At 46.9% G+C, this 25,154-nt stretch overlaps 1 protein-coding gene across 1 annotated transcript in view; it reads right to left on the bottom strand.

The window, feature by feature from the left end:
* Positions 1 to 25,147, bottom strand: part of CACNA1A (calcium channel, voltage-dependent, P/Q type, alpha 1A subunit) — a gene marked incomplete at its 5' end in the record, with an annotated part of 317,117 nt that extends 291,970 nt beyond the window's left edge. The window contains one exon of the mRNA XM_006900825.1: positions 24,897 to 25,147. Coding sequence (XP_006900887.1) covers positions 24,897 to 25,147 — 251 coding nt within the window. The remainder of the gene's footprint in view (positions 1 to 24,896) is intronic.
* Between the last annotated feature and the right edge of the window lie 7 nt (positions 25,148 to 25,154).

Raw genomic sequence — 25,154 nt, 5'->3', positions numbered from 1 at the left:
ATAGAGCATGTCTGCAGTGGAGCTGGGCCAGGGATCACACAGGAAAGCTCTCCACCGTGGTAGGTCCAAAAGAGCTTTGGAAATACGGAATGTTCTAGACCTTGCTGCTCAGTCTGCTTGCTACTGGCCACACGTGACTACCAAACACTTGAAATGTGGCTGGCAAGCCGCGACACTCACGTTTTCATTTTATTTAATGCTAACTAACTTGTGTGTGTGTGTGTGTGTGTGTGTTTAGATTATCTGTAAGAAGTTTATCAATAATTAAGATGTGGAGAGTATTCACATACTGCCAGAAGACAAGGAGAGGTCTCTGGGTTCTGAAATTCCTATTGCCGTCCCTCAAGAAAGAGAGAGTAAGTCTTACTTCCCCTTAGTTTCTGCTCCAAATAATGCTAACTAACTTTTATGTTGAAATAACTGCATGTGGCTGGTGGTGACTGAACCATTCAACACAGCATAGACAACTTCTGAGAAAAGAAAGCAAGACATCAAGCAGACTATCAAAAAAAGTTCTAGAACTGTAGAAAGTTAGCTAGAGTTTGTAAAGTTACCTTAGAACTGGCTCCACAGTCCTTTTAAGGGACTCAGGTGATTTAGGGCATAAGATGACCAAAGTCCTCGAGAAACAAGGATGAGTTTGAAATGCCTGGCGCCTGCTCCACTTTCCTTTCATGAACTGCCCACCTGCTCAGGTATTTTCTCACCTGCCCCCTTCACTCATTCTACTTGGTGTCTCCACTCAGTCTCCCTTTACCCACTAGACAAAGCTGTCCTACGAGACAGACCTCTACCCTCGCCATGACTGCACCTGCTCCCTAAGAGTAAACAGATAAGAACTACACCCCGCAGACTCCTCCAAGCTTACATTCTGGGGGCGACTGCCACCCTGACTAAGTGGAAACGACTCCCACAAGTCACAGCTTCACCCCTGCTTTCTCGATGCATCGCACCTCACATCATACTTATTGAGATGTCTTGTCTTGTTTGCCTGGTCTTTGCTCTGTCTCCCAGTCTAGAACAGCAGCCGCACCAGCCTGGAGATTCCTGTCTGTCTGTGTGTCTGCGCTTGAACCAATGAAGAAAGTAAGAATTTCCACTGGGTAACGCAAATTTATTATGATCCAGGCATGATGTTTTACTTCCACCGTTGATTTACAAATTACAGCATTCCCGCGCAGGACAGATACTATTATACCCATTTTTTCAGATGAAGACTAAAATGGACTAGGAAGAAAAGTTTTTGTTATTTCTTTCTGGGTAAGGGCGGGGGAAATCAATCCATGAAAACTCCATGAGTCATGATGAGCTCAAACGCAATGAAGCTAACTCAACAACAGCTAAGAACAATAGTTAGGAAACAGAATTGTTGCTAAATAACTTACGAAGGTTAAACTGCTTCCAAATAGATACCTTAAACTCTGTTCCAGACCAGTGTCCACAGCTAACACTCCACCTTGTTGGCATGCACTAATGGTTCTCAAGGAAAAAAAAATAAAATCTGAGGATCTGTCCCTCAGAGACTTTGTTCCTACTTTAGTCTCTACCTGCCCAGGACAGTTTGCCACTTTGGCAAATGATTTTAACTTTCTGAGCCTCAAGGTCCACATCTGTAAAATGGGGTACTAACAGACTCATCAGTTACTACAACTGGTATCAATTCACCTAGAACAACAGATGGAGGAGGACAAATACTGTACAAGATTATTATTGTAGAAACAGACAGCTAGCTAGTAAAATATGTATGAGGATCCAACGGGGGAGAGCAGAGGGGTGAGGGTGGGCAGAGGGGAAATCAGAGGGTTGCGTAGTTTGGTGTGTAAAGAAGGAGGGGGTAAAAGAAATGGGAAAAATCTGGTGGAGATCTGGAAAAAAAGGGTAATGGCGGGCATAGGTCAATAGTGATTAATTTTATAATTTTATAAAACATAATGAGTGGGAATGACTGTATGAAACACGATATGAATGAAGCATTGTGTGAAACGCAGTATGTATGAACTTTGTAAGCAAATCAATATAAAATAAATATCATAATTGAGGGGGGATGGAATAGTTATGCCTAATTGTCTCCATGTCATTAGAACTGGATACAGGGTGCATGTCTACCATCACTGAACATTTTGATCAAAGAGTGTAGAGAAAATTCTGATCAAAATGGGGAAAATGCAGAACAAAATGCCAAATGTCAATAGAATTCAGGTTTGCTAAGGCCATGAAGGCTGGGTGAACCCCGGACACGACTGCCCTGAGATGATTTTTAAATTTTAGGCCTGAAATATCCCCTGATATCTTCTTAAAACCAAACAATAGTTTGGCTTGACTAGGGAGGAATGTCTCTCTGGAACATCACATCCTTACGATCAAATTAACAACAGCAATTCAAAGGATTAGATAGGAAACGTAGAGGACAGTGAGTTTATACTAAGGGAAGAAGAATAATTAGGAAAAGGAGCGTAGACTAGTTACACAGCTTAAAGAATGTAATAACTGCACTGCATTGTACATACAGAAATTACTGAACTGGTGTTAGGTCTGCTGTGTATATTCTCAATAATTAAAAAATTAATAAAGAAATAAAATCTACTGAGCTCTTGTGGTTGGTATGAAGATTAAGTAAGCAAGAACCATTCTTATATACACTGTGAGCTCATATTCTGCACACCAATTGCCATCAAGTTGATTCCAATTGATGATGACTACATCAGGAAGCTCTAGTGGCTGAGGGGTAAGGGACTGTGCTATCAACCCAAAGGCACAGGGTTCGAATCCACCAGCTGCTTTGTGGAAGAAAGACGATCTTCTCCCCATGCGATTTACTGCCTCTAAAAACCCGCTGGAGACTCAGCTATGGGTTAGTCCCAACTTAACGGTACATGACACATGTCATAGAAGATCTGTGCTCCACAGAGCTTTCAACGATTGATTTTTCAGAAGTGGATCTCCAGGTGCTTTCTTTCAAGACACCTCTGGAGAGATTCAAACTTCCAACCTTTAGGTCAACTGCTGAGCTTGACAGCCACATGAACCGCTCAGAGAATGCCATAAAAGGAAGCTCCAGTTATTAGAACTCCTCTTGAAAACGTAGGTAAGTTTTCAGGGTTGTAACACTTCCCCAAAATGCCAATCCCTTTCCACATCCTCCTGGGACATGGCACCTCCTTCCTCCTTTGCAAAGTCTGAATGAAATCTTAGACTTGAGCTAGGACAACGCTCAAGGAAAGAAAACTGCCACGCCCCACCCTGAACACTGACAGTGGCCCCATCTTTATCCTTACGGGGTGCATCAGGGGTTTGGTTGGGTTGGCTAGCAAAGTCAAAGACAGCAAAAGGGCTTGGGGAGCTTGTAGATCACGTGGAAGCTATTTGCCTCCAAACAAAAGGGATTTTCAAACACAAGCAGCAGCATGCACACACACAGTTGGGATAAAGCTTACCTCATAATATTCTGGGCTCTATGAGGAGAAATGTGGGGTCAAGATTGGTGGACGATTTATCAACAGTCTGCGTTATGAGGATGACACAACCCTGCTTGCTGAAACTGAAGAGGACCTGAAGTGCTTGCTGCAGAGTGTCAAGGACTGCAGCCTACAATATGGATTGAGGCTCAATGTCAAGAAGACAAAGATTCTCACCACTGGACCAATTGGCAGCATCAGGATGGATGGTGAAGAGATTGAGATTGTACACAGCTTTAGTTTGCTTGGCTCCATAGTCAAGTCTTGGCACCAGCAGCCAGGAAATTAAAAGGCGCATTGCCATGGGAAAGTCTGCTGTTAGGGACCTTTCCAAAGTGCTGAAGAGCAATGGTATCTCTTTGGAGACTAAGGTGCATCTGATACAGGCCATGGTCTTCGCAATCACCTGTTATGCATCAGAGAGTTGGACAATGACCAAGGAGGATAGAAGGAGAATTGATGCCTTTGAGCTGTGGTGCTGGAGAAGAGTGTTGAGAATACCATGGACTGCTAGGAAAACAAACAGATTTGTCCTGGAAAGGGTTAAACCAGGTGGCTCCTTGGAGGCAAGGATTCTGAGGCTCTGCCTAACATACTTTGGACATGTTGTGAGGAGAGACTAGTCCTTGGAGAAGGACATCATGCTTGGGAGGGTGGAGGGACAGCACAGGAGGGGAATGCCCTCTATGAGGTGGATTGATTCAGTGACTGGGATAATTGGGATGGGAGTGTCAGAGACAGTGTGATTGGCACAGGACAGAGCGGAGTTTAGGGCTGCTGTACATAGGGTCGCTATGAGTCACAAGCGACTCAACGGCACATAACAACAACACAACAAGTTGCCACTGAGTCAACCTCATGTGTATCAGCGTAGAACTGTTCTCCACAGGGTTTTCAATGGCGGCCTTTTTCAGGAGTAGATCTTACAAGTTCTTATTCAGCACTAGTTGCATGCCAGGCAATGTTCCAAGTGCTCCCAAACCTTTCAACAACCCTTGAGGTGGACGGTCCCCATCTTACAGATAGGACAGGAGGTCCAGAGGGCTTATGTGATTTGTCTCGGATCATATGGGTTGGCAAGAGCAGAGCTGGGACTCAAGCCCAGACAGCCTGGCTCTACAGCTGTGCCTCCTACCCCCTGCACTGTACAGCCTCAAGCCAGCAGAGAGCCACTGGACTCTCAGTTCCTTTAAGGCCAGTCCTCATCTGACCCAGTCCCCCACAAGACATCCTTAGATGGAACTGGACAAAGCGCTGATGAGGGAGGTCACAAAACAAATACAAACAGTGCATGCTGATGAAAGCTGGTTCATGTTACTGAAGAAATGTGTGTCCTAGAGGAATCTGTTCTTTGCACATCTAGAAGAGCTTTATTACGAAGGACAACACCAGGAGCCATGAGGTCAGCGCAGGGGCTCTTGGAATGGAAGAAGGTGCGTGTGCTTTGTTCTCTGTCATCCTGAATCAAGAACCTTACCAATGACCCAGCAATACCCTCTCCAGGAACCCGCCCTAACCACACAGTCACAGGCATATGCACAGACATGATTACCTGACAGTTCACTGCCACACGGTGGTTGTTTTTAGGTGCCGCTGAGTCAATTCTGACTCAACAACAGAATGACACATTTTCCTATTTTGTGCTAGCCTCACAGTCTCTACCATGTTCAAGTTCGGGTTGTTGAGGGTCTTCCTTTCTTTCAATGATCCTCGACTTTTTTTCAAGCTTAACATCTTTCCCCAAGGATTTAGTGCCTCCTGACACGTGCCCAAAGTACGTGAAAGGAAGTTTCACCCTCCTTGCCTCTGGGGAGCACCCTGGTTGCACTTTTTTCCAAGACAAATGTGTTTGTTCCTTTAGCTGTCCGTGGGATCTTCAAAACTCTTCACCAACACCACAATTCAAAAAGTCACATGGCCAGTGCTGATGAAAAACAGCCGATCGTAGATCATATACACCCAAATAAAAAGACTGCCTTTTTTATTATTATTTTGTGTATGTACTGTCAAATCAGATCTGACTGGTACAGGAGGAGACTGCCCTTCCTTCTCCAGCAGAGCATCTGGTGGATTTGAACCGTATACCTCTGGGATTGCAGTGCAGCTTCTTGTCACAAGGCCACTGAGCTCCCTAAGACTGCCTTTTTATTAGGGCAAAAACAAACAAAAAGCACCCAATTGCTGGTGTACCAGCAAAGTAACCAAACAAACAACTGTAATGGGACCAACAATGCTATTTTTCTTGGAATTAAATATAGTTGTCACTTTGCTACCTCTCTCGGAAGGCCCTTCACAATTGACCTTCGTCACCTCACTGTCCTGTCATCTCCCAGCCTTTATCCCCTCCCCTTCACCTTGCACATAGTAGGTACTCAGTACATTATTATGAAGAATGAATACATTCCCCCCCTTGCAACGTCACTAAACGAATCAGCAAAGGGAGTCTCTGCCCATCCACGCCCGTCGGCAGGCCTGGCTGAGGATACAGGGGGATAGAACCGTGCCGTCCACACCAGCAGAGCTCACCATGCAAGGAGACCAAGGAAAGTGAGACACGACTTATAAACCGGGCACCAGAAGGAGGAGGGAGCAGGGGAGGCCGTGGCAGCTTTCATTCTAACATTTTCTAACTCCAGCTGAGCTTCCCTTCTCTAGACTCATCTATATTTACATCAACGAATCTGTCAGTGGCAAGCCTGTTGCTGATCGTGTGAGATCTAAAGTTCACAGAAAGCTGGCTTAGACACCCAGCTAGGAAGAGAAACTGTAAACTAAACTCAAGTCACCCAAACCCCCTAAATCCACCCACTCCACTCTCAGAAACCTGTGTCATGGACTCTTCTACGCTGGGATTTTTCACGTTAGGATTTCTCAGTCTCAGAACTACTGACCTCTCAGGCTGGAGCGTTCTCTGTGGGTGGGAATGGGGGAGCTCTGCTCAGTTTAAGATGTTTGGCAGCTTTTCTTGGTCTCTACCCACTAGATGCCAGTAGCACTTCTCCATTCGTGACAACCAAAAATGTCTACATACATTGCCAAATATCCTCTGGGAGAACAAACTCATCCTAAGTTTAAAAGCTTTACATGGAACTCAGGAAGAATTCCAAACTAATGAATGCTTCTTTTCCTGCTCATTGTCCCAAGCTCCTGAATAAACCAGTCATCTGCTCCCTGCGTCTCTTTTAGAGGTCCATGGACAACGGGAGCAACAGAATCTCCACAAGTGGAGTATCCTCACACACACAAAACCTTGATTCTGAAAACAATGAGTACCTTGGACAGAGATTTACATCTAAGATGTTCCTTGCCGTATTGTTCCTAATGGCAAAACAAAGGAACAACTAGAAACATTATAGTTATATGAAGCATGACATATCCACAAAGTAGGATATTCATCAGCTATTAACAACAGTCTTTTCTGGGGTTGCCGCCAACCCATACAGCACAACTGTGTGAATTTAAACAAGACGCCCCTTTCTCAAGTTGTTAGGTCCATCTGTCAAAAAATTGTCATAATATCTTCATTTTGTTAGAATAAGACGCTTCAACTTCTATCAGCTTGGGGACTGAAATGATAAATTTGCAGTTCTATGGTGACTGTGGTGAGGTATGACGCCTTTGCACGGTGCACAAACTATACGTAGCAGCCCTGAGTTTTTCCAAGGATAGCTTTTAGCATGGAAGAGTAGTCACAATGTACTACATGAAAAGAGCAGGTCGGAACAATGATTGTGTGGAGTGATTCCCATTTCCTGAAGAAAAAAAAAGCAAAAAAGCAGCAGGGAGAAAAGTGCAACAATGAATGAATGGAAATCCAAAGTGTCTGTAAATTTTCATGAAAATTAATAATAATAATAAAAAATTTTAAAAAAGCAAAATCTATCTTTGTAACTATAAAATGGCATGGAAGGAAACACATTAAAATGTCTCCAGAGAGTTCCAGTGAATGGAATGGGAGAACACTCCCAAGAGTTCTCGTTCTCTTTGTATTTCAGGTATTCAATATATTCAGAGGAAACACTCTGGAGGAGGCAACATTTGTACTAAGGCTGAGCCCACCACAGAAAGGACTGGAGGAGAGTAAAGCAGGTAGAAGGACCAGCCAGCACATGTGCCCTGAGATGCAAATAAACGTGATGTGACGAAAAAGTGGCCAGGAGAGTTTGGACAAGAGTCAAAGGGGCAGAGAATAGAGGAGATGAGACCAGGAAGAAAACAAGCCAGACAGGACTCTAGCTTCCTTCTGATCTCTGTCTTAATGTCATCTGTTCAGAGAGGCCCTTCCTGACCATCTACTCTAAATACTTCACTCATCACTCTACAGCAGTGGTCAGTACCCCACAACTCGATTTTAAGAGCTCTGAGAAAAACAACTGTGTCCTTATTTCCCTGAAACCATGTAGCTCAGTCTCTAATCTAGTATTTGGTACCTAGTTGTTGTTGATTGCCATTGAGTTGAGCACGACTCATAGCTACCCCATGAACAAAAACCAGAAGTCCTTCCACAACCATCACCATTTATCAAAGTTCACAGATTTTTCCAGAGGCATGCTGTTTAGGAAGTGGATGCCACCCCTGCTTTCAAACTTGTGTTAAACTGGGAGCACCACTAAACACTGTCCACCATGGGTAACCATTATGGTAACTGACACCCCAATGGCACAAGGTTCGGCATCACAGCAACCCCGGGTTACCTCAGTACAGCACATTGACAGAAGAGTGCTGTACCACTTAGAAGAATTTTCCTCCAAAATATAACAACAACCAACTTTTAACAAAGGCCCTCCCAGAGGTCTTGTTGACGCTAAACATCAGGCTTAAATTAAAAACAAACAAACAAACAAACAATATAGTATGTTTTTGCTGTTATGTGCCATTGAGTTGTCTGCAATATCTAGTGACCCTATGTATAGCAGCTCTGAACCCTTTCCTGTCCTAAGCCAGTCTCACTCATTTCAACACATCAACCCCCATTGCCCCAGACACCATATCAATCCATCTCATTCGGGATCTTCCTCTCCTGTGCTGTCCCTCCACTCTTCTGAGCATGATGTCATTCTCCAAGGACCAGTCTCTCCTGGTCACAATGTAAGAGGGAGCTTCAAAATCCTAGCCTCCAAGGAGATACTTGGTTTCACTGTCACCAAAACAAACTTGTTTTCTTGGCAGTCTACAGTATATTCAAGATTCTTTTCCAGCATGGAAACTCGAAGGCATCTAGTCTTCTTCTGTCATCCTTAGTCACTGTCCAGCTCTCTGAAACATGACAAGTAATTGAGATGACCATGGCCTGGATTAGGCACACCTTAGTCTTTAGACTGACATCATTGCTTTTCAGCACTCTGGAGAGGTCCATGACAGTAGATTTTCCCAATGCAATTCATCTTTTGATTTCCCGACTAATGGCGTTAAGAGTGTTGATTGTGGAACCAAGCAAGCTATAACTATGAACAACCTCAATCTCTTTCCATCATAGTGCTGCCAGTTGGCCCAGTGGTGAGAATCTTTGTTTTCTTAATGCTGAAATTTTGTTTAGTGAATGAATAAATTCAGCCCCTATAGTTGTTGTTGATTGCTGTCGAGTTGAGCACAACTCATAGAAACCCTTTGAACAAAAGACCTGAAGCCTTTTTATAACTCTCACTGTTTCTCAAAGTTCATAGAATTGCCAGAGGCATGCTGTTTAGGAAGTGGATGCCACTCTCATTTATTTCTTGCTTAATAAATACTTTGTTCAGTGAATGAATACATTCAGCCTCTACTAGGTGATTTTAAATACAAAGGTAGCATAAGGAATAAGGATGACAGAAAAAAAGAATCAAAGCCAGTGCCATTTTGACTCTCTGTGTGCGGTCAGATGATTCGCGTCCCTCTCAGACCATGCAATATAGGCCTGTTCGTTTCTTGGAAAAAAACCAACCAACCAACCAAACAAACAAACAAAAAAGAATTGATACCTTTGAGCTGTGGTGTTGGAGAAGAGCACTGAACATCCCATGGACGGCCAAGAGAACAAACAGATATGTCTCGGATAGAGTGCAGTTGGAGTGCTCTTTCAAGGCCAAGAATGATGAAGCTTAGCCTCACATACTTTGGGCATGTTTCTAGGAGGGGATATTCCATGGAGAGGGACACAATGTTGGGAAGGGTGGAGGGTCAGCGAAGGAGAGGAAGACTGTTGACATGGACTGTGGATTGACACGGTGACTGCTGCAGTGGGCTCTTGTGTGTCAGGATCTGTGAAGATGGTGCAGATCTTTGGTTCGTAGGGTCACTATGAGTCATGCTCAGCTCAACTGCATGATAATAACCACAATAAATTAGGTGCTTTGATGATTGATTGTATTTAATGTATTATATGTAACTCTGTTGAATATTTAAATACTTTTTCAATTTGGGTTTCACATATTCCAACAACCAATATTTACTATCAAGTTCCTACTATGTGTCAAAATTGTGCCAAGCATACAACAACCAACCGATTAGGCTGAATCTGCTACTGTGGTACTCATTCAAAAGAATGCCCCTCATCAAAATAGCAAAGGTGCCCATCAAAATGCAGTGGCTGGGCCCCATCTCAGACTGACTCAGAATCTTTCTGGGTAAAGAACAGGAAAATGGAGAAGAGATTGAGGTTGTTAACAATTAGAGCGTCCTTGGTTCCACAATCAACACTCTTAACACCAGCAGTCAGGAAATCAAAAGATGAATTGCACTGGAAAAATCTGCTGTCAGGGACCTCTCCAGAGTACTGAGAAGCAACGATGTCACAATAGAGACTAAGGTGGGCCTGACTGGCCATGGTCTTTGCAATTATTTCATATGCATCAGAGAGCTGGACAATGACTAGGGATGACAGAAGAAGAATCAATGCCTTTGTGTTGTGGTGCTGGAGAAGAGTCTTGAATATACCATGGACAACTAAGAAAATAAATCATGTTTCTCCTTAGAGGCGAGGATTTTGAAACTCTATCTCACATACCTTGGGCATGTGGCCAGGAGGGACTGGTCTTTGGAGAAGGACATCATGCTCAGAAAGGTGGACGGATGGCGCAGGAGAGAAAGACCTTGGATGAGATGGATTGGTACGGTAACTGGGGCAATGGGGGAAGGTGTGTAGGAGTCAATGAGACTGGCTGAGGACAGGGCATGGTTCAGAGCTGTTGTACATAGGATCACTATGAATTGCAGGTGACTCAACGGCACATAACAACAGTGGTTTGTAAGAAGTATTACATTTAAAAACTATCTTGTTAGACAAGGTCAAAGATGCACAACCTTCAATATGGATTATATCTCAACATCAAGAAAACAAAGATCTTCACCAATAGGCCAATAGGAAGTATGATAGATGGAGAAAAGATTGAGATTTTTAAGGACTTTCTCTTTCTTAGATCTACAATTGACACTCACCTGCAGTTAGAAAATCAAGACAAGCTGCACTGGGAAAATCTGCTGTCAAGGATCTCTCCAGAATGCTAAAAACAAAGATATCAGTCTCAAGACTAAGATGTGATCTTCGGCCACGGTCTTAATTGTTTGCTATGCATGTGAAAGCTGGACAATGCATAAAGATGAAAGAAGACTCACTGATGCTGTTTACTTGTGGTGCTGGAGAACAGTATTGACCATGGTCTGCAAACAGAGCACACAGACCTGTCCTGGAGAGGGTCAAAACAATTTGGTCCTTGAAGGCAAGAATTCTGAAGCTCTGTCTCACATACTTTGGTCATGTTGTCAGGCGGAACCAGTCCTTGGAGAAGGACATCATGCTTGAAAGGGTGGAGGGCAAGTACAGAAGAGGAAGACCTTGGTTGACATGGACTGAGAGAGTGACTGTGACAACAGAGTCAGGTGTGTCAGGGACAGTGAAGCTGGCTCAGGACAGAGCAGGGTTCAGAGTCATTGTTCACAGAGTCACTGTGAGTCGTAGTCAGTTTGATGGCACATAACAATATCAACAACATCTTGGTAGAACAGAGGTTGGGAAAGGATAATGCGGTTTGGTTCAGGACAGAGGGGGGGTAGGGTAGTGGGGTTCCTGCCGATCATCAGTCTGAATTTCTTTTTTGGGGAGGGTTGAGGGTGGAGACTAGGACATCACATCCTTGCCCTTTAAACTGTGTAACAGAACAGCAGGTATTTCAGCAATAACCTATTAGAATTGTAATCTCCGGCAAACAGAAGACTAGGGCAGATCTCTTCTTAGATGTTCCTTTAATTTCCCTTGGAAAACATATTGCACCAGCTAAACACTATATATTCTAATCACTGGTGGGGCTAAATCCACAGGATTTTACTTTGAATCTCAGTGTGGAAATAAACAAAGCCAGGTGTTATTGGAATTTTAGGAATCTTTGTCAACAACATTATTTGTTTTCTTCACCATTACTCAATTAACATCAAATTGTTCATTTTAACATTTAAATTGCTAATGGTTAACATCACGCATAAGATAGCTGGGACTGCTGGGGGATGTGAAGAAGGTAAATAGCTGTCCCTTAACATCAAGGCACTTTCTAATTAGAGGTAAGACATAAACATACAATCTTACTGATTTCTAGAAAAGCACACAAGATTCACGTGACAACGGAGAAGGCCCAATGAAGAGTGGTAAACGAGAAATTCTTCAGTCATTCCGAAATCAGTAAGAACATCAAAGGTTAGAAAGATTCAAAGAAGAAACCTAGTTTTCACTTCACCCATCCACCATCCACTCAGGTAGCCACCTATCCACTCATCCATTCATTCCCTTACCTTCTGAGCTAGTTATCTGCCCATGGGTTAACTCATCCATTCATTCTTCTACCCACCCACCCACCCATCCAATTACCCATCTACTCAGTATCCACCCATTCTTTATTCCTCTCATCTGTCCACTCAGTTTTCCCTCACCCCATACAGACACTCATTCACCCATTCAACACTAGTTGTATGATGAACCTTTCCTCTCTAAACCACAACTATGACGTTGCTGTTGTTGTTATGTGCCATCGAGTCACTTGTGACTCACAGCGACCCTATGTACAAGAGCCCTAAACCCTGCTCTATCCTGTGCTAATCTTTTTGTTTCTGACATAGCTATTAATCTATCTCTTTGAGGGTCTTCCTCTCCTACACTGTCCCTCCACCCTCCCAAGCATGACGTCCCTCTCCAAGGACTGGTCTCTCCTTATAACATGCCCAAAGTATGTCAGATGAAGCTTCGGAATCCTAGCCTCCAAAGAGCAGCCTGGTTTCATCCTCTCCAGGACAAATCTGTCTGTTCTCCTAGCAGTCCATGGTATATTCAACACTATTCTCCAGCACCACAGCTCAAAGGCACCAATTCTCTATCATCCCTAGTCACTGTCCAGCTTTCTGATGCATAGCAAGCAATTGCGAAGACTATGGCCTGGATCAGGCACACCTTAGTCTCCAGACTGATGTCATTGCTCTTCAGTATTCTGGTGAGGTCCCTGACAGCTGACTTTCCCAATGCAATTTGTCTCTTGATTTCCCAGCTGCTGGTACCAAGAGTGTTGACTGTGGAGCCAAGCAAACTAAAACTGTTAACATCTCAAAAAAATGATACAAAACTTTTAAAAGTTGCACTGTAATAGATCTAATGACAAAAAAAATATGCATTCCAATAACAAATACAAACATATTAAAATACACAAATATTTCCAGCTACCATACTTTGTGCAAGGCCTGAATGTTTAAAGTCCCTGTAAGGGTCTCATGAAGGCTGGCCTCTCCTTGCTGTTCTGAAGTTCTTGATGTCCTCAAAAATGGTGCTTTTAAGGTGAAGAAATGGAGATACGGTGAGAGGCAGGGGAGCTATGAGCAGATTGGAGAGAGTCTGGCCTGGCCTCCATGGGGAGTAGGGAATGGGAGAGAAGTGGATTAAGAAACGGGAAATGATTGCTAACACAGAGTGGAAAAAATCCTACTTGGGCCTGGGAACTGTGGAATTTTAATGCCAACAGTCAACATGACCCTTCATGCAATGACTGCTGAGCTCATCAAGCAGGAGCACACAGATGCCACTTTTCCTCCAGTCTGTCTGTCTATCCATCCACATATACACACACACATAGTACTTACTGAGTGCCAGGCACCACAGCACATAAATTAACTCATTCAAATCTTCTGAGACAAGTACTTTCAGACTCTTCATTAATGCATTTAAACCTTCTGGTAGAAGTCCTATTAGAATCTCTATTGTACCGTCTGGGAAGCCAACACACACAGCTACTTAAGGCCATACAACTAGTGACTTGAAAAGCTGAGATCCGAACCCCAGCCACACAGCTCCAGGGCCCACATTCATGACCACTTTCTCATGCTGCTTTGTTCAACTACCCCATCGATCAGTGTCTAAACCATAGGACCTGATTCTCAGAAGACAAGCAGAAACGGGGCTCTGTGGTTGACCCAACCCTTGGAGAGATGATGAGTTGACTGTGAAATGGCTGAGCCAGTGCCTATCAGATGGCTGGTATTCCACAGAAGAGACGCTGATGAATCTCATCTCTGTTGAAGCTAGATTCCCAAGTACACAGACTAAATTTAACACCTTGAATTCATTCATTCAAAATTATTTATTCATCACAGCAGCGCTGTTTGTAATGAAGGGGAAAAAAAACCCAAACCCAAAACAAACAAAAAAAAAACAACCCTGGAAACATCCCAAATGTCCATCACTCAGGAAAATGGATAAATAGATTTTTGTATCATCACCGAATGCAATATTATATAGGAAAGAAAAATAAATGACCTCCAACTATACTCAGTAGTCAGGATGAATCACAGAAATCTTGTTGAGTGAAAAAAAATAAGTACACATCCCCATAGCTATCTACAGTCCCCTCAACAACAATAACTCATGGCCCTCAAGTCAGAACCCGCTCCCAGCTGACCCTCCAGCAGGTTTTCAGAGCTGCAATTCATACAGGAAGCATAATTCACCTTTGAGAAGCTGGTAGATTTGAACCACCAGCTTCTGAGCTGTCAGTGCAACTCCTTAACCACAAGGCTACCAGAGCTCCCTTATAGCCAGCACACTTATCCCTTCCAAAAGGCTCAGAAACCAGCAAAGCTCAACTTACATCATGAACATCAAACAAAAAGTCAAATGCACTAAACCCACCAAGTTCATTTGTTCTAACTCACAGGGACCCCACAGGACAGAGGAGAATGACTCTGTAGGACTTCCAAGAGAGGCAACCTTATGGAAACAGGCTGCCACATATCTCTACCGTGGAGTGGCTTGTAGGTCTGAACTGCTAAGAGCAGTCTGCGTCTAACGGCTGTGCCACTAGGGTCCTTTTTATATGGTTATGGTATTCTTGTTTTAAATAACATACTATTTTTTTAAGTTTTATTTTATTATTTTTTATGTGTATACCATCAAATTGCATCTGACTGGCACAGGAGGAGATTGACCCTCCTCCAGCAAAGGATATGGTGGATTTGAACCGCATAACCTCTGAGATTGCAGTGCAGCTTCTTGCCACTAGGCCACCAGAGCTCCCTAATAACATACTATTTTTTAAAAGATACAAGTAAGAGAAGAATACACATGGCTCAGTGAGGGGAAAGAGACATGAGGGTGAAGGCTGGGTTTGAAGTCACAAGCGGGAAGGCGCTTGGCTTCTAGATTGGCAACATCAGCGCTGCCTTTGAACCTGCTGGAAATGCAAATCCTCAGACCTCATGTCAAACATCCTGAATCAAAAAACCCGGCAGGTGGGACTCAGCCACCTGGTGCTTAACCCACCCTCCAGGTGATGCGGATTGTGGGCACCTCCGCCTCTGAGCGCGGCAACATCACGGGCCTCGTTCTAGTTTCTGACTCTAGTTCTCGCGGTGGGTCTTCCAGAGTCTCCACCTATTCTTAAAAAAAACCGAATAGAAATAAGCTCAAGGAGACACAACGTTGAGAGTGTGTCACGAGCCAAGAATTATTATTACAGTCATATTCTGCTAACACGAGGTGCCAAAAAAAACTCCATCAACAAAACCCCACCTATAGCGATGCATTCAGTCTCCTTGTGTGCCAGGTACCAGACTGCAATGAGAAGCACCACCCACCCCGCCCCTGTCCGCACGGAGTCTACAGCCAAACAATCTTGCCATTTTCAGGCTTGATCATACGGGCTACATGCTTTCCGTGCACAACCTCTCTCTCTATGGTAGTAAAATGAACATACAAGAACATATACCATCAGCGGCAACCAGCGCACTCACAATGTTGTGCGACCACCACTTCCATGCGTTTTTAGCGTATTTTCAAAGCCCCGTGTCCATCAGGCAATCACTTCTCTTAATTTTCCCTTTCCCAAAGCCCCAGGCAACCACTAATCTCCTTTCTATCTTTACGGATTGGCTGACTCTGGATGTTTTCCAACGCGACTCCTTGGAGGCGAGAATACTATACTCATTTTCCAGGTGAGGAGACTGGGAAGCTCTGTTTTCTTACAAACTGGAGCTGAGATTTGCAGCCACAGCAGTCTGCCTTCAAACCCTGTACACCTGGTCTCCATTAATATCGCCTTGTGCCCCTGCTCCTTCTTCCTCATTTGTCGCCCTCATCCTGAAACATCTCCACAAGCCCAAGGTTGGCAAAGCCCCACCTGCTCTCCTTCCAACTAATGAAAAGACACAAGACTGATGGGATGAAAGAACACAGCAGATCTCAACACTGGTCCTTGAAGGTCAGAATACTGTAACGTCCCACACAGCAAGGTGGAGGTTTGCACTAACAACTCATTTAAGAGAAAACCGTTAACCTATCCCTAAGAATGCCGCATAAAATTCCTGACACGTGGTTTTAAATGATATCTTTCGTACTCTGGCCATGTGAGTGACTACGTCATTTTCTCCCATGGGGTCCTTCCTCTTTCTGCTGTTAAAAGGAGTCATCATGTTAGACTCAACCTGAGCGTTCATGGAAAACTCAGAGCTGTACCAATCTGAGCAGAAAGTAAGACCATCTTCAGCTCAGGGAAGAGCGCAAAACTTGATGCAGCATTAGTGAGACGTTCACGCCACACCCATCCGGGATCTTGCTTGTATTAGCTGCCTTAAAGATGGCTTCCGAAAGCAGAATTCATTCAAACAAAAAGTCCCAGCTTTTTGAAGGAGAAAGCTAACAACCCTCACCTTTCCAGGGCACCGCCTGCTTCTCCCTCACCGCTGTGATTTCACAATGAGAACCTACAACAAGAGTGATTGATTGTCCTGGACGGAAGAGGTTCCTGAGACAGGGGATTCAGAACAAAGACAGTCTCAGGCAAGGTGGGTGGTTGACCAGTGCAGATCAGGCCAATGCCTTGGTGGATTTCCAAACCCAACTTGACAAACTCATTAGCTCCTGATCCTCCAATTCTATCCTCTCAGGAAGACTGGTTTCTCCTTCACTGGTGCAGCCCTCTGCTGCTGAAGGTGCATCCTGGAATCCCTAACGGGGGGTGGCAATGAAAGGTGTCACAGGCCACCCACTCAAACATCCAGAACCAACGAAATTCACTGCTGTCAAGTCAATTCCAACTCCTACCAACCTGTAGGTCCAATAATAACTGCCCACACTATTTCCAAGACTACAAATTTTTCCAGAAGCAGATGGCCCCCTTTCTCCTGTGATGCGGCTGGTGGATCCTAGGCACCAATCTTTCAGTTAACAACTCAGTGTTTAATCCATGCAGCCACCAAGAGTTATCTAAGCACCTAAGATGGTCTAAAGTGCGTCTGACTCGGGTTATGGTCTTTCTAGTCACTTGCTAGCCCTCTGGGAGCTGAACAATGATTAAAGATGGCAGAAGAACTGATGTCTTTGAGCTGCGGTGTTGGGAAAGAGAGCTGAAGATCCCACGGACGTCCCAAAGAACAAACGGCTATGTGTTGGGGAAGTTGTTGCCAGAGTGCTCCTTGGAGACAAAGATTATGAAGCTTTGTCTCACATGCTTTGGGCATGCTGCTAGGAGAGGCTAGTCCTTGGAGAGGGACACCATGCTTGGGAAGGTTGGAGGGGCAGCAAAGGACAGGAAGGACCTCAAGCAGGTGGGCTGATATGGTGACTGTGGCAATGGGCTTGAACGTGTCAGAGATTGAGGCTGGTTCGGATAGGACAGTGTTCAGATTGGATGTGTTCATAGGGTCTCTGTGAGTCGTACTCGACTTGATGGCAACAACAACAACAACAAGATATTTCTAAATCCCTGAAGGAAGACCTCACCTTCAAGAGGGGGGCTGCTCCCCAACTTCTCAGAAAGGAAGAAAGACTGGCAGTGGAGGGAAGGATGACAAATTCTAAGTGCAAGTCTGAGCGAGCTTCTGCTGTGGAGTGCACGAGAGGCACCTGGGCCTAAGGCCTCTGGCCAGGGTCAGACTCCTAACCTGCTAAGAACGAAGCTATGGAGGTGGCGGGGGAGCAGGAGAGCTAACTGCACACTTAAACCCCCCTCATCTTGTCACCCACACGGGGAGGGACAGGGAGAGAATGACTGTTATCTAAGACCAACAGGAATAGAAAAATGGGTCAAACGGGCATAAATGTTTTTCTCCTTAAAGCTTCCCAAGAAAACAGAAGTTGAGAAACAGCCAGAAGTTGAATTGTAAAGTGCCACGTTCAGGTGAATAAATCCACGCCAGCCAGTCATCCATGGGCCCTGTGCTCCCGATCCCCCTGCAGAGTCGCCTTTCCAGCCAGAGGTTCCAAGAAGGAAGGCTGGACGAAGGAACGATGCTGCACTATTATGGCAAATGCATTTCTGGCGTTCTCAGTGCATTTTCCTGAGTGCGTTCCATGTGTATCCTTACTGACCCTCCTGGAACCTTCTGAGGAAGATGCTCTGTATCAGAAGAGCCACTGAGGACACTGAGTGCCCCCCATTGGCCACACTGGTGAGTGGCTCCCGCCGCCTGCGTGGCCAGTGGCCGGAGTGCCCCCCACTGTGCTGCTTCTCAAGGAAGGCTGCTGCCCACCCCCCCCCCCCCACAAGCTGAGCCAGCATCCTCAGAGGAGCCTTAACGGCACGACCCTTGGACGCTGACCATCTTGGAACTGAGTCCACCTCCCAGAAAAGGCTTTTGCTGTAGAGGGTGCACCCCAGGATGGCTTACGGGAGCCACAATGAAGGGGGCCAAGCACACAACAGACACCCTCAAGTTCCTGCAGGAGGACCTCACTCTCAGGAGCCTGCTTCTCCAACTGCTCAAGCACGAACATCTCAGGAACATATTTTGATGGAGCACCTCAGGAATTTCCTCCCCCATCACATAACACAAGCAGGGTAGACCAGATGTTGAGCCAGCGTCACGCGCCATCAAGCTGACCCGAGCTCACAGCAGCCCCAAGGGGCAGAGGAGAACTGCCCCACACGCTTTCCTAGGCTGTAAATCTTCACAGGAGCAGATCTCCGTACAACCTGACAAAGGATGATGAGGACCTCTTGTTTCACTTGCTGAACCAGCAGAGAGGGTGGCTCCACACAGTAGGGGTTGGAAGCTGGGGAGCTCTCCCAGCCTCAGAGCTTGGCTGTTTACTAAAGAGTGATGGCAGAACCGATGCACCCCACGGCAGACACCCCTTTCTCTTGCTACACAGATAACAGGACAGACATATCACCGCAAAAGACATGTCTCTGGTTGGCATCCAACGCTACCACTTCCGGCATCTTCTGCGGGCCACAGCCCCTCATTTTAAACACATGAGGGCCAGACATACTTTGGAGCTTAGCACCTGGGGCTTTTAGGGAGCGAACAAGGGTGAGAACATAAAGCCAACACAGGCATTCTGGGAACCAGTTTGGCAGATTCTCAGCGCGTTAAACATGCTGAACTACAAAACCCAGCTGTCCCGTTCCAGACCTTACCCAAGGGAAAAGCAACTTACGTTCCCAAATGTCCCCCCAAAACCCTACCCACCTGTGTTTGTAGCAGCTCTCGCCACAATCCTCCAACCTGGAAACTATTAAATGGGTGTAAAGACAGGGGGGTCCTTCCACACCCTGGAATATTAATCAGTCGTGGAAAGGGATAAACTATGGATTGAAGTGACAATATCAGCGAGTCTCTAAGGCTTTGCAGGGTGTTAAAGAATCACCCTGAAGGTATTTGAGTTCCTTGACATGACTTTTGGAAAAGACAAAAATTACAGTTATGGGGAGCAGATCAATGTCTGCCACGAGCTGGAGGCTAGGGGACGGGCTGCCTCAAAGGGGCACTAGGGAATATTCTGGGGTGACAAAACCATTATATGCATGTGTGTGTGTGTGTGTCTGTAGTAATGGTTATCCAATTGTCCATATGTGTACAAATATCCAAATGAGTACTTTTAAAACCTCATAGAACTGTACACTTAAAAAAAAGGTAATTCTATTTTATGTGACTTATACCAAACAAACAAATATGCTCAGGAGGAAGAAGAAGAAGAAGAAAGGGCAAGAGTTGTTTCTACAGTATAACCCGGATACTTCAAGCGAAGCCAGCTGGGCTGCTGAACTGGCAATCCCAAGAGGCTTGCTTTTGAAAAGCTGAATCTCAGGCCCCACCCCAGACCTGTGCGACGAGAAACACCATGTTAAAAAGACCCATGTACTCTGTTTTGAGAAGCCTAAACGCGGATCCTGTACCACTTCCCATGGGGACTGCCACATCTTCGTCCATTCTAGCCTATTGAACATTTCTGCAGCAAAAATGTCTCCAAATCCATACCAAACGCTTATAAACAGCCTGGGTCACATCAGATCGGGTTTTCTCCCTACAGGAGCTCAGAAACAACCTTCAGTTTTCATCTCTCTCTGGATGGGGGGGGACTGGAGGGGAGTGATCATATCCTTATGGAAGAAAATCCCAATGGAAAAAGCCAAGCTAATTCTCCAAACGCACTGCTGTCAGGCCAACTGCAACTCACAGTGACTCTAAAAGGACAGAGTAAAACTGTCCCTCGGGGTTCCCAGGGCTGTATAATCCTCATCAAAGGCTTTCATCATGATAGAGGATTCAATGGCTCCTAAGGGGTGGCTGGTGGCTTCGAACTATAACCCTTTTCATTAGAGCTGCGTACTCCTGCCGCTGTGCCACCACGGCTCCTCACTCACTCCCCAGAATTTCGCTTTCCTGGACCTTCCAGCCAAGCTGACCTAGGAGACTCCTGGACTCTTCTGCACACAGTTCGAACCCACAATCTCCTCCTGTGTGATTTACAGCCTCTGCAAATCTGCTGGAGGGGTGAGCGGAGTCGGTTCTGACTTGACAGCACATAACAACAATAACATACTTCCAAGCATATTCTTTGTTTCTAGATGGGTGAGAATACTAACAGAGGCCACCTTCTCGCCAGGCTCCCACCACGTCCCACAGTGAGTATTTTACTCATTTATGAAGGCCAGCTCTGGGTGGGTTCCAACTCAATGGCACACGCCAATAGCAACATTTTATAAAAGCATCTTCCATTAAAAAAAGACTGGGCGGGTCACCAGCGAGCATGACCAGGTTCCCTGAGGTCTGTGTGTCACTGGACTGTCAGTGGTCAGGAGCCAACATGAGACGCACAGGCCTGTGTCCACGATTCTCTCGAAACTCCAGCGCCCTTCACACCTTCAGCAGGACATCTGTTGGCCTGGGCAAGGAGGGGGGGCAGGATGGATACCTCAGTACTAGGTAGAGGATCAGAAGGACAAGGAAAGCTATCAAAAGGGTGACAAACTCAAAAACCAAACCTAGTTGCCACCAAGGAAATTCCAACTCCTGACTCATGTGCCGTGTGGAGAATCCGCCCCCGTTTTCATGGTCGTGCCCTTTTAGAAGCAGTTTGCTAGGACTTTCTTGCAGGCCTCGCTTCCAAGTGTCTCTAGGAGGGTGAGGGTGGGGTCTGAACAGCCTTTAGTTGGTGGGTAGCCCAGCACTAAACCACCTGCACCACCAACCAGGAGCACCAGGAAGGGTGACAGCTGTGCCTTACTGAGCTGACAGATCTGAGCTCTTTAGAATCCACCAGAGCCCATCGCGGCCATATTTCCACTCAAACTTGCACTCAACAAAAACATGAACGTGAGAAGGTGTGTGTCCCGGACAGCTCGCCACCCGCCCACTCACGGAGGGAAAAAGGAACCATGTCCACGTGAATGTCACACACGTGCAAGACTTCCATTCTGGGCTTTCTTAGGAAGAGAACAAGAAAAATGAGCAAAAAGTTCCCGTTCTCCTGGGCAGCATCAAGCTTGAGTTGCTGAGGGAGGCGCAGAGAGACGGAATCACAGAGGCAGAAGATGTGTGCGTGTGAGGGACACAGGACTGCACCCTCCACCTCAGCTGAAGCAGCACTCTCAGGCTTTTCTAGCCCAAGGCCAAGTCTGAGGAACCTGCACTCACTCCTCCTTCCCAAGTGAGGAAGCGACTTGCCTTATCCGCCCTCCCCCCGCCCCCCCCAACCCTTGCTAAATGCAATCTCCCAACAAAAGTCCCACCAACAGGCACCTCAGAAAAAGGGGCAACTCCACTCCTCGTCCAGACCCAAGGAAAATGCTAAAACAACCACGGTTCATCCAAGGCATGCCCAAGAATGTTCCTAACTGACCACCCAAGTGGCTCTCAACACTAGAACGGAAGAATAAAGAAATGCTGGCCCAGGCCCACAATAAGACACTACCCTGCCATGAAAAGCAGCCGGAGACAAATCCTCGAAGCTACATGGATGAAGTCACAGGCAGTATGTTGAGCCAAAGGAGACAGATGCCAAAGAACATACTACGTGTCTCCATGTATCTAAAACAAGAGAGCAGAACAGAGCTGTGGGGTTGGAAATCGGGCGGGCGGCGACCCTTGGGTGGGATGAGGGCAGGATGAGCGACTGGGAAGAGACAGGAGGGGACACTGGGGAAAGGGCCACTTTTAATTTCTTGATAAGAATGTAGGCTTCATGGGTTTGTATTGACTTTCTAAAAAATTTATCAAGCTTGACCCAACTTATGATCTGTTCTGTACTTACGGTAGATTTCATCCTCAAAGTTAATAAAAATAGAAATCAATCCATATATGAGATACATATACACACACACACACACACACACACACACACACACACACACACTTATATTAGAAACAGCAGAAGTATTGGGATAAAGGAGTCCATCCTCTGAGTTCCCTTGATTTCTCAGCATTTCCACCAGGCTTTGGGTTAACTTGCTTTAGTGATGTTCCTCAACTGCCTATCACCAAGCTCCCTCCATCTCCTCACTTGAGCTTGAATTCTCTTCTCCACCTCATGGGTCATTCATTGCCCTTGCCCTTATCTGAGAAAGCCCAGTCCTAGATGGCCCTGCTTGGTGATGAAAGGAAGAGGGCCTTCCCTTCCAAAGCAGGACTGTGCCATGCAGCTTGCTACCCTGGGTCAAAGAACTCAAACTGTCTGCAGAGAGCAAAAGGTACAAACTCAGCTCCAAGCTGCCAGCAAGCTTTTCAGAGTTCGCCAAAGCAAGTCAGTGTGAGGTTGTCAGTATGTGCTCCATTCATCTGCATCCCCACGCCACACACCACACCACACCATTCCTCCTGAAAGGCCCCTGTCATCCCCCTACCCCATCCTCTGAGCTGCGGGATGCAGGCTGGAAAAGGGTGAGTTAAGGACACCGGAGGACTCCCCACCTCCTTCCTTCCCCCTAGAAGACTTCACATCCAGGCACCAGGAGGGAATCATCTCCACCACGCACGTACGGACAGCTGTCAACCCAGTGAACCCCTCCTGGACCTCACAGCTACCTGACAGTAGTACACTCGTACCCTGCGGGTGGGGAGAAGACCACCTGACATCCGAGCACTTCAACAAGCCTGATGTGGGAAGGAAATGTCCACCTTGAAGACCAGCCTTTTCCATAAGGGGGAGCTTAGGAGGCCAAGACCGAGGCTCCTGTCTTGGGCACCACTCCAGATGACACTGTGGCTGGGGGTACACCACCCAAAAGGGATTTCTGATGAACCTCTTCCTTCTCCCCCCACCACAAGAAAACTATACTCTCCAAAACCGCCATGGCAACATCAGTACCCGGAAACCAAGAACTAGGTTCCACCTTGAGGCCCCCTAAAGTGGATCTACCACTGTGTTCCCCCAAAAGCAGCAGCAGGACCACCCAGGGCCTAGTCTACAACAGTCAAAGGGGGTACAGAAAGGATGGTCTAGGCGCCAAGCTCCAAGGCCTGCTGGGCCACTCATTTCTTTCACGAGTGGGGACCGGGCCAAGAGCGGGCACATCTGGGCAGGGCACGGTGGCCAGCCAGCCAGCCTGGGAAGCAGGCAAGTCCCCCCCCCTTTTGAATCTGGGTCATGCTTAGATAACCGCTAGAAAGCCCAGCTAATTACCCACCCTGCCTGCCTACATCTCAACAGATGTTAAGCACTCCTCAAGGTTTATTTCAAGCAAGCACCGATTTAAAGGAAACACAATGGGATCTGCATTTTGAGAGAACCACAGTGGAAAAAAAAAAATGGGGTCTTCACCTTCTTACCCTGGATCTTCTAATTTTTTTTTTTTTTTTTTTGCGGGGAGAGGTAAGGTGTAGAGAAAAAGAGAAAAGCATTTACCTGCAAGAGATGGTCTGTCCACAGGAGGCCGAGAGTCTTGTGTCCCCTGGCGGTTCCCTGGGTGGGAGCCGCAGATCCAGCCCACAGCTGGACCCTCTGCCCTAGGAAGGACCTGCTATCTCTTTTTCTCACACTCTGTCTTTTGGTGGACAGAGCCTAGGCTGGGTCTTGCAGGCCCGGGCCCAGGTAGGGCAGAAGAGAGCTGTTCTCTCCCATCCAAAAGATGGGGCGACTCAGTGGTAGGGAAAGGGGCCTACCAACAAGGGGGAGAGTGAAGTGCCCCCCATTCCACCACTTCCTTCTCCGATGGGGGTGGTCTGTGGTCTGGGTACTGGTGGCCCCTCAGTGTGGCGCCCACACAGGGTGGTGTGCCCAGGCTCTTCTCCCGCAGGCCCCTCCAGTTCCCTGCCTGGGAGCGCGGCCCCTGGTGGGGGGGAAGGCAGGCAGGAGAGGCCGGGCGCTGGGACTGGGTTTCAGGTCCCCGAGGCTCCTGATCCTTCCGGGCGAGGGACGGGCCCAGGCAGCCTGCCCAGGCCCCCAGCATCCCCTGGCCCTGACCAGAAGCCCCCAGGCCCCGGGTCCCAGCTGGCTGGAGAGAACTCTCATCCTCCCCGCACCCCCAGAACCGGCTCTGAAGCCCTCGCCAAGGCCCCAGCCGACCCCAGGCCCAACCCTCACTCTGAACTGGGTCCTCGGGAGGGCCCCCAGCCGCCACATCACCCCAGGTGGGGTGCAGGGAGCTCGCACTCCTCCCGGTACCCCCTCTCGCAGCCCCTGGAAGACCCCCCACCTCCCATCAGCCCCCGGTCTCTCCCCGCCGGCAAGAGGGAGGCGGCGAGGAGGGGGAGGCGCCGCGGGGCTCGGGCAAAGGATATGGCCATTCGGTGATCTTTTTGGCGTATTTTCTCACCACGCTGTCCTCGCTGAAGAGGAACAGGGACCGGTTGACCGTGAGGCAGCTCTGTCGGACGGGGATGGGGTTGTAGAGGGCCATGGTCCGCGCTCTCTGCGCCATGGACTGCTTGTACATCCTTTGCGCCCCGGGCTGCCCGCCCTGCCGGCTGCCCCCGGCGCCTCGCCCGCCGCCGGCGCCCACGACCACCCCGGCGGCTGCCCCGGAGCCTCCTCCGCCG

This window comes from Elephantulus edwardii, unplaced genomic scaffold, assembly GCF_000299155.1.
Source record: "Elephantulus edwardii isolate Elephantulus edwardi_28Jun2011 unplaced genomic scaffold, EleEdw1.0 scaffold00296, whole genome shotgun sequence".
NCBI lineage: Eukaryota > Metazoa > Chordata > Mammalia > Macroscelidea > Macroscelididae > Elephantulus > Elephantulus edwardii.
The sequence above is the reverse complement of the archived record's forward strand: the minus strand, read 5'-3'. Positions and strand labels throughout refer to the sequence as shown.